Raw genomic sequence first — 9,858 nt, forward strand, 5'->3', positions numbered from 1 at the left:
GGGCGGCCGTTGGGGAGGGTGGAGTTCAGCTGGAAGGCCAGAGGCCGCTGCAGAGAGTAGCAGGCAGCCGGCTCTCCTCCTTATTGGCAGGTCCGGCGTCGCTCGCTTACTCCAGACAAGTGCTCAGTGAAGCGCCTGCAGGCCATTCCTCCTGTAGTGCCCAGTCCTTCCTCCAGACCTGGGAGCATCGCCTTCCCAGGGGTTTGACCACCTTGCTCAAGGTCACACAGCTGATTAAACCCAAACCCCACCTCCAGGCAGCCTGCCCTCTGTAATGGGGCTCTCCCCAGCTCACTTCTCCAGTCACCCCCACTCCTGGGCCCCCCTGCTCCACCTTGGCCATGGCTCCTGCCTGTCCACCCTCCTCGCTGCTGCCAGCAGGTGCCAGGAGGAAGGCTGGGTGGTTAAACCCTCTCACCCCAAGTGTGGAAGGAGCTGAGCCTGCAGGGTCATTAGCACACAGGGGAAGGGCAGGGGGTCGGCAGATGTGTGGTGGTGGTCTGGGAAGTATTTAGTGCCAGGCATTACGTGGAAGCTAGGGCGTAGCAGTGCTGGAGACCAAGGTGCCCTCTCCTGATGCTGTGGGATGTGATGTCAAGTGGCTGGGGTGGGGGCCGCTGTGTGGCGGGGCAGAAAGAGGGGATACCCAGGGAGGTGTCACTCACACGGAGCCCTAAATATTAAGGAGCCAAGGGGGAAGGGCATGGAAAATGCAGGTGGGCGCAAAGGCCCCAGAGCGGACTGGAGGGTGCAGGACAGTGACAGAGACGGAGACGGACAGGAGCCAGCCCGCGAGCTGCCCTCACAGGCCAGGGCAGTGTTATAATGGCCACGAGAGGCTGTAAGCAGCAGATGGACATGGTCTGATTCAGGAAGCTCCCTCAGGCCCATGGGGGCAGGGTGAATGGCAAGGAGGCCCACTGGTGGCCCCCAGAGGAGAGCGGCTGGGGTGAGGGCAGTGCCACAGAGACCAGCAGAGGGCTTAAGCCCGCATCCGACTGACCCCAGCTCTGGCCTCCCCTGCCTCCTCCCCAGCCCCCTCATTCCCGTTGACCCCTGGCACCCCATGCACTCTCTGCTAATAGACCCTGTCCCAGCCTGCCACGCTGCCCTCTCCTTAGACTGGCACCTTCTTCCCCTCCCCCTGCCAGGAGCCCTTGACGCCCACCCCCAGTCCCTACGCAGAACCCAGAGCCAACCTTGGTTCGGTGCCCTTCACGGCCCTGCCTCTGTGCGGTTCTAGCTCCATATCCTGCCATGCCCGTCGTGCGGTACGTGGACGCCCTGAAGGCACAGCTGTGTGCCTGGCCTGCAGGGTGCCCTGTGGCTGCGACACCCTCTCCCATCTCCTCTCCCACATGCCCAAGGCCCAGGCGGTGTCCCCTCCCCACTCACACAGGCCCTGGAGGCTGGAAATCTTCTCCCTACCCTGTCTGTCCTCATCTTCACCCCTCCAGACGGCGAAGGAAGGGCCAAGGGCCTGGCTCAGAGCAGGTGCCAACAAATGTCTGGGGGGTGCACAGAGCCGCCCCTCCTGGCCCAGGGTTCTGCTGGCCTTAGCCCTGAGGACACAGTCTCCCGCGCCAGCCTCTCTACTGCCCGCCTGCCCAGCCACCCACTTCTGGCTCTGTGAGCTGTGGTTTGGGCTGTCAGGTCTTCATGACAGGACACAACCCACTCCTCTGTCGGCCCTCGCTGCCACCCCAGGCCCAGCAATGCCGAGGGTGCTGGCAGCAACCTGCCTGTTCCCCTTGGGCCCACCCTGCACCTTACACACTCCCCGCTTTGCCAGGAGAGGTTCGTGCCCTGTTAGGAGAGCATCTTCAGAGGAAGTAGAGCTGAGGGCCACAAGAGGGCAGCCATGCATGGGGCACCAAGACAGCCTGTACGAATGCATAGCTTTTGGGCTGGGCCCAGGGTTTAGGCAGTGGGTAAGGGCAGCTGAATGCCACATGGCCAACGGTGGTTTGAATCCCAGCCCTGGTGGCTTGAAAAACATGCCAGGTATGTGTGCATATGTGTCCAAAATCCCAACGGGATGGAGAGATGGAGGGGAAGGGATGGTGGCACGATCATGCCCCATCAGGGGGTGCTTTATCTCTCTCTCTCTGGTGAGTGCCCGTGCCCACTGGCAAAATAAAATAATAAAAATACAGTAGCTCCTGGGACGCTCCCTCTCAGCCCCCAAACTTGTCCTCCACACTTGTAGAGTGGCTGGTTTGGAGTCAGAAACACCTGAACTCAAGTGCCCGTAAGGCCACCTGCTAGTCGGGGGACCCTTACTGGCTCCTGTTCTCTGTGACACGGGGACAATAGCAGCACCTGCCTCCTCGCATAGGGAGGGAATTCAACCAAACCTGTGCAGCGCTGGCCCACAGCTACCATTAGCGGGAGGGGTGGGTTCACGTCCAATGGGTGAGAACGGAAGGCCTGAGGGAGCAGGGATGGGGCGTGATCCGGGGCTGCCTGTGGGATGTGGGGCCTGAGGAGGCTGTGACCACTGCTGTCCGGGCTCGGCCCAGTGGAGCGGCGCCGTGCTGCAGCCTGCTGTCTGCCCAGAGCCCTTACACACGCTTCTTTCTCTCCCTGCAGGAAGCAAGACCCGAGAGGGGGTGGTCCAAGGTGTGGCCTCAGGTACTGCCCAGCCATGGCACAGCCCCTCCCTTCCCTTGGCCCTGTGACCTGTACAGGAACCAGAGGACAGGACTTGGGGGGACTCCTGAGGCTTCTCTGGGGGCGCTCCCAGGGGAAGGAAGGCCAGGGATGCTCCAGGGGATCTCTCTGTTCCCTTTGCTCCCGCCCCAACCCTTCCCCAATCCTCTCCCTGCCCCAGTGGCTGAGAAAACCAAGGAGCAGGCGTCACATCTGGGCGGGGCCGTGTTTTCCGGGGCTGGGAACATCGCAGCTGCTACAGGACTGGTGAAGAAGGAGGAATTCCCCACCGACCTGAAGGTGAGCAGGCCTCCCACTATGCACGCGCGTGCATGCACACATGCACACCAGACACACAGCCACAGCCTCCCCTCCCCGCGGCCAGCCTCGGGAACGCCGCCTGGCCTCACGCTCTGCAGGGCTATGCCGACTCAGCTCCGGGCGTCTGCAGGGTGCATGTCTGTGTGACCTGGGCCACTCCGGGTTGTGTCTCCATGTGTCACTGTGCATTCACGTCTGCTCCTTCAGCAAGGCCCCATGGCTGAGAGAAGCTGTTGTCGAGGTCACTGCCATGAGTGGGCACCCACGTCATGCGGCTGCCATCGTAGCCGGCGTAGACGGGCCACACAGAGCAGATGGTTTCCGATGGGGATGCGTACTTTGCAGACGAGACCATGGTGCTGAGACAGAGAGCCAAGGGGTGGGCTTCTCTGAGGAGGAGGAGAGAGGCAGGCATGAGTAGCTGCGCGGGAAGCATATTTCGGGTGGTAGGAACAGCACGGACCAAGGGCCTGAGGCCGACGTGAGCTTGGGTGAGCCCTGGCGGAGTGAGGGGTGATCTACATCACACATTGGTGCGGGTGTGTCTCCCTAGGGGGGGTTCTGGTGGCTACTTGCGTGTGCAGGGAGACAGAGGCCTTGAGTGGGACATCCCTTGGGATGAGAGCTGTGAGCCCCGGCATCCTACAAAGCTGGGTTTAACCCTGACTCCATGACTGCCTGCCCAGGAGCCTAGGCAGGCCCCATCCTGTCTCTCGGCCTGAGCATGTGCCCGTGCAACAGAAGATGGACGCGGTAGTGTTCTTGATTGGAGGTAACGCAGGTCAGGGTCCTCAGAATTCAAGCAAGCTCCAAATCACTAGGTTAGGGTACTGGTCGCAGGCCCTCCCTAGGACTGCTGGTTCACCTAAAATCTGCATTTCTGACAAGAACACAGGTGACACCAGTGTTGCGGTTCCAGGGACCACATTTCGAAAGTCGCTGAAAGAGCCTGGTGTGGCCCAGCCACAGTGGCAGGTGTTGCCAAGACATTGTGCTAGCAGGCTGGGACCACATGGAAGTCCTAGCTCGATTCCTGGTCCAAACCAAAAGCCACCACGGTGTGCCTCCAGCAACCTGAGAGGCAGGAGGGTCGTGAGTCCGTGGCCAGCCCGGGCATATAGTGAGACCCTGTCTAGTAAAGAGCCAGGCGCCGTGGTTCCTTCGTCTGGTCCCAGCTAGGACACTGAGACAGGAGGGCTGTGACAGAATCAGGCCTTGTTTTTATTTTTATTTTTTCCCCAATTGCCAGTGGGGCCATGCGCTTGCCAGAGAAAGGAGCGAACCCTCCAAAGGGCGGTCACACCACAATCTCTTTCCTCCATTTTCCCTTCGCACCAGGGTTTGGGACACACATGCCCAGCTTGGAAAACACATCGCGAGGGCCAGGATGCTAACCAGAGCCTGCCCCGTGGAACCCAGCTGGTCTAGTCTGTGTTGTTGCTGGCCGTGGAGCATATGCGCTTGCTAAAGACACAGAGGAGAGGAGAAAGTCCCCACCATGGCCATGGCCGTGCCACAGTCCTCTCTCCATGTCCCTCTCCTTGGGATTCAGGGCACGTGCACACGCACACACATATACACCTGGTGCTTTCCACGGCCAGCAGATCCAGGACTTAAAGAGGTAGTTGACTGTGGGTCCAGCAGTTAGTGTAATGGCTATGTCGCGGGACTCCCACGTAGTCTACTGTGGTTCCAGTCCCGGACCCGGTGGCTTAAACTCATACCAGGCGCGTGTGCATTTGTGCCCATGATCCCGAGAGGAGAATGGAGGAGAAGTCATCCCCCGGGGTGTGATTTCTCGTTTTCTGTCTCTCTCTGTCTTTCTGGTGAGCACATGTGCCCTATAGTAAAAAAACCTCTCTCAAAAAAAAAGTTCGTTGGCCATGTGGCTCCCGCCGTCCCTTCCACCAGGCCATGGAGCCAGCCCAGAATCCAGCTTCCTATGCACAGCCGTAACTGTTGCACTGCAGGCCAGCCCGAGACCCTGTCTTATAAAAGGGGATGGAAGGTGGCTGGATCCCACATGGCCAGGTATGCAGTTCAAGTCCCAGATCCAGTGGCTTGAAAAACACGCTGGGCACATGTACATGCCCAAAATCCTAAGAAGAGATGAGATTGCAGCATGATCATTTTCTCCAAGGGGTGCTTTCTCATTTTCTGTCTCTCCCTGGCGAGCGCACACACCTGATAGCAAAAATTGGGCCCCCCTCCTCCCAAAAGAGAGCCTGGCTTGCAGTTTAAGACTGTGGCCACATGATCGCATCAGCAGGCTGCACATGCCCCAGGGGACCATGTGACCACAGGTGTGCATGGAAGTGTACCACCTGGCAGTGTGCTCTGTGGACTCACGCATGGGTACAGACGGCCCTGGTGTGGCTGCCCTGTGCCTGTCCGTGGACACGTGCAGACTGTGCCTCTGTGGGGTAGGGACCTCTCGTCCCTCCCGTCCACATCTGGTCCGGGCGGCCAGCCTAACCAGCGTGAGTGCAGCCACCGCCCACTCCAGACAGCGTGGGCACTCGGCCCCTCCCACCAGCAGAAGTCTGGGCCCTGGGCCGGCCCCCTGGTGCAGTGGTCCTGTTGTGTATGGAGGGGCTGGGCCCCACGGGGCCCCCTGCAGTGTGAGTCCCGGTCAGGCGACTTGGGGAACATGACAGGCCCACGTGGGCATCCTACTGGGATGGGGAAGTAGGGGAGAGGGAACTGCGGTGACCAGGCCCAGTAAGGGGGGCTTGTTTTCTCTCTCTGGTAAATGCACACGCCCACTGGCAATGAAAATTTTCAGAGGAAAAAGAAGTCTGGGGCCTGACCTGCACCTGCATCTTAGTCTGTGTGACATCGTTTCTCCGAATCTAGCCACCAGTCCTCACACCCATTCATCGATCTCACATGGCCAGGCATGGGCCTCAAAGAGGGTGACTCTTGGATCTTCACGGTAACCCTGTGAGGAGGGCACAGTAACACCCATTTTACAGATGAAGGAGTAGGCTCAGAGCAAGGGACCTCCTCGAGACCCCCCCACCTACTTCTCTTGTGAGGTGATTAGGGAGATGGGCTCCGGTCCTTGTCATCAGAGTCTTCCGGTGCCGACGCACTGGGGCCAGGTGCAGAGAGGCAGGCCTGGGCTGACGTGCTGGGCCTTTGCATGTCACCCTCTGTCTGGCTGCCTCCTCCTAGCAGTGCTTGTTAACACCTTAACGCTGCTCTCCCAGGGGAGCTCCGATCAGAGTTATAATCTAAACAACAACCCTTCAGGGCCAGCTGCAGGGAGCCCACAGAAGCCCAGGGCCAGCATTTCTGGGAACTCTGCCTTCCAGCTGGCTGCCCATCCAGCCTCTGGGAATCCTCGCTGTCCCCATAAAGCAGAAAGCATCTCCTCGTTTCCCCTGTGAGGCTGCTGCCACTCCAGGTGAAATGACTGCCGGATGCCAGACAGCTAGCCAGTAGCCTTGCTGGGCTTGCTTTCTTTTTCCTTTCTTCTGCGCTAGGGCCTGTGTGCTCATTGAAGACAGAAAGAGAGGGGGAAAGTGGGAAATCACCCCTCAGGGGGGTGGCCACTCCACGGTCATTTCCCCTCCATCCTCCCCTCTGGATTTTGGGCATGCATGTGCCGGGTGTGATTTTCAAGCCAAGTCTAGGGCTTGAACCACAGAGTTGGGACTTGAACCGTGGAGCTAGCTAGGTGGGATCCAGTCACCTTAACCTCCACACCACCTGCTAGCCCGAATATTTTTGTTGTTTTTGCTTAAGCTTTTTGCCATAGGGCGTGTGTGTTTATAGAGACAGAGACAGTAAGAGGCAAAGTGAGAAATCACCCTCGGGGAGATGGCCACGCCTTCATCCCTTTTCCTCCTGGGATTTTTGGCACGTGCTTACACATGCCAAGTGTGATTTTTCAAGCCACCAGACCCAGAACGCAAACCACGGTCAGCCAAGTGGGAGTCCAGTGCCTTAACCGTTATGCCACCTGCTGGCCAGGGATTTTTTTAAGTGTATGTATCTATTTGTTTCACGAGCGAGGTAAAGTCACAGCAGCTCCAACAGGGTCTTGGCTACATGATCCACCCCACGCTTCGGCCCGTGCTCCGTCAGGCCTCAGGGAGGCCTCCAGATAGGAGCCCAGAACTCTCCCAGTGGGTCATCGTATTTTACAGCTGCTCCACCATCTGGCCCCTGGGATTTCTTTATGGAGTGAATTTTATTGAAGTCCAACATGCCTGCAGAAAACCTGCAGCTCTATGACATGCTCCCCAAGGGAACTCCCCCGTGGAACCAGCAGCCAACTCAAGCTGGAACATCAGCCCCAAAAGCCTTCTGGATCCCCCCTCAAGTCCCTGCTCCAAGGGCCAGGACTAGGGTGAGACAGAGACACTGACCCTTGATGACTCGCTATGTGGCCCTGAGAGCAAGCATCCCGAATATTTGTATCCTAGCTGCCCCCTTGTCCTGGCCCTGCCAACCCTCTCCCAGGGTGGCTGCTACTTCTGTCACCACAGACTAGCTGGTAGTCACACGAATGTTGTCGTAACGGCACGCTCTTGCACATCTGGCTTACTTCGTCTTCCACATCTGGCTTACTTCGTGCCGTGGTAAGTGTGAGCCTCAGCCCTGCTCCCGTACTGTCCTCCGTCCTCATGTACTGTCCACCGTGTGACTGTCCACGGCGTTCAGACCCTGCTGTTGTGGACCCTCGGGCTGTTTCCACCGGGACTGTGCTCAAATGGAACTCGCATCACTGTTTCTTCCCTGGGTTGTGGTCCTGGCTGGGTGAACAACATTCCCCCTCCCTTCTCTACTGTGGGGAGGCCCCACCTGGACAGGCCATGTGAAGGAGCTGCCCAGATGGGCCAGGGCACTGGAGCACAGCGGTGGTCAGGGCAGGCCTCCTCGGGCCCGAGGTGTGTTCCAGCCCTCATGTGGCAGTACAGCCGTGCACACACCCAACTCCCATGTGTACAGCCTGCTCAGTCCCATGTCTGTGCACACGCATGCACTCACCTGCAGGGGCCGCCCTGTGCCTGGCAGCTCCCCACATGCCCCCGCTGGCCTGTGCCCATCTGGGCAGCAGATGCGGGGGGAGGGGAGACTCTTAGCTCGCACATCCAAGCAGCACCATGAGCTGTTGCTTCCAGCTTATCTTAAAATAGCAACAGCTGAAGAAACCAGGGCATGCAGAGCCCTGGGGGAGGGATGGGGGAAGGTGGCAGGGGAATGGCTCAGAGTCCCTTTCCAGCCCCATCCCTCGGCCTCCTCTCCCTCCAGCCCAGAGGAGCCTCCATGGTTATCTCTGGGGCCCCAATGCCTAGCACTGTGCCTGCTACGAAGGGGCAAAGATACCCAAGAGACTAAACATGCTGTCTGGGCTGGGCCCATCCATCCCACCACGGAAGTGCAGGAGGCCATCGGTGCTGGGGGAAGGGGGCTGGAGATTTTGCGCTTCACACCTGCACCCCACTTTCAAGGCATTCGAAATAAACAATTTAATTAAAAATTCTCCTTGCGGGAACCAGCAGTTAGCGTAATGGCTATGTCGCTGGATTCCCACATAGTTGACCGCGGTTCGCGTCCCGGACCCGGTGGCTTAAACTCACACCGGGTGCATGTGTGTGCGTGTGCCCAAGATCCCGAGAGGAGAATGGAGAAGGGATTGTGGCGTGGTCATCCCCCCTGGGGGGTGATTTCCTGCTTTCTGTCTCTCTGTCTCTCTCTCTGTCTGGCGAGCGCACGCGCCCTATGGTGAAAATCTCTCAAAAAAAAAGAAAATTCTCCTTGCACTGCTAACCCATCCTAGCCTTCCCACTCTTCCAAAAACCTTACCCGCATAGGAGTTTGGGGACCATCTAGCCGCCCTCACCATCCTGCCCTTCTCTGCCCACAGCCCGAGGAGGTGGCCCAGGAAGCTGCTGAGGAGCCCCTGATTGAACCTCTGGTGGAGCCCGAAGGGGAGAGTTACGGGTGGCTTAAACTCACACCGGGTGCGTGTGTGTGCGTGTGCCCAAGATCCCGAGAGGAGAATGGAGAAGGGATTGTGGCGTGGTCATCCCCCCTGGGGGGTGATTTCCTGCTTTCTGTCTCTCTGTCTCTCTCTCTCTGTCTGGCGAGCGCACGCGCCCTATGGTGAAAATCTCTCAAAAAAAAAGAAAATTCTCCTTGCACTGCTAACCCATCCTAGCCTTCCCACTCTTCCAAAAACCTTACCCGCATAGGAGTTTGGGGACCATCTAGCCGCCCTCACCATCCTGCCCTTCTCTGCCCACAGCCCGAGGAGGTGGCCCAGGAAGCTGCTGAGGAGCCCCTGATTGAACCTCTGGTGGAGCCCGAAGGGGAGAGTTACGAGGAACCGCCTCAGGTGAGGGGGGAGCACCCAGGAAGATGCTGTACCCCAAGGCCAGGATGGGAGGTCCCTGGCATGAGAACGTTGGGCCAGGGATATTCAGCACCCCCTTCCAGACCCAGGCCCAAGAAGTGGGATCTGGAAAAGGCGCAGGTGTCCTGGGACTGGAGACAGAACGGGCAGTTCCTCCTGGAGGGGCGGGATCGCAGGGCCGGGGCGTGGCCTCGTCTCCAACCCCTCCTCCCTCCGCTCTTTGCTCCACCCCCTCTCTCGACGCAGGAGGAGTATCAGGAGTATGAGCCAGAGGCGTAAGGGCCCCCGGCGGCCCCGACCAGCAGCACAATTCTTCCCCGTCCTGCCCCGTCCCCCAGAGCCAGGGCTGTCCTTCGACCCCTTCCCTCAAACACGAGATCTTCCTTCTGCTCCGAGGTGCCCCTCAGAGCCCTTGTTAGTGTCTGTCCGTCTGTCTTCCTAACCGCCCGCGTCCACCCTGGAGCGTGGACACCGCCCGGGCTGCGGCTGGGGACACCGGCGGGGGGCGGGAGAGGGAG

At 59.2% G+C, this 9,858-nt stretch overlaps 1 protein-coding gene across 1 annotated transcript in view; it reads left to right on the forward strand.

Annotated features, from left to right (window-relative positions):
• Window positions 1-9,837, forward strand: part of SNCB (synuclein beta) — an 11,906-nt gene extending 2,069 nt beyond the window's left edge. The window contains exons 3-6 of the mRNA XM_006158881.3: window positions 2,593-2,634; window positions 2,834-2,952; window positions 9,233-9,322; window positions 9,587-9,837. Coding sequence (XP_006158943.1) covers window positions 2,593-2,634; window positions 2,834-2,952; window positions 9,233-9,322; window positions 9,587-9,619 — 284 coding nt within the window. The 3' untranslated portion in view covers window positions 9,620-9,837. The remainder of the gene's footprint in view (window positions 1-2,592; window positions 2,635-2,833; window positions 2,953-9,232; window positions 9,323-9,586) is intronic.
• The last annotated feature ends 21 nt before the right edge of the window (window positions 9,838-9,858 follow it).

This window comes from Tupaia chinensis, unplaced genomic scaffold (genome assembly GCF_000334495.1).
Source record: "Tupaia chinensis unplaced genomic scaffold, TupChi_1.0 Scaffold000612_1, whole genome shotgun sequence".
NCBI classification, from domain to species: Eukaryota; Metazoa; Chordata; class Mammalia; order Scandentia; family Tupaiidae; genus Tupaia; species Tupaia belangeri.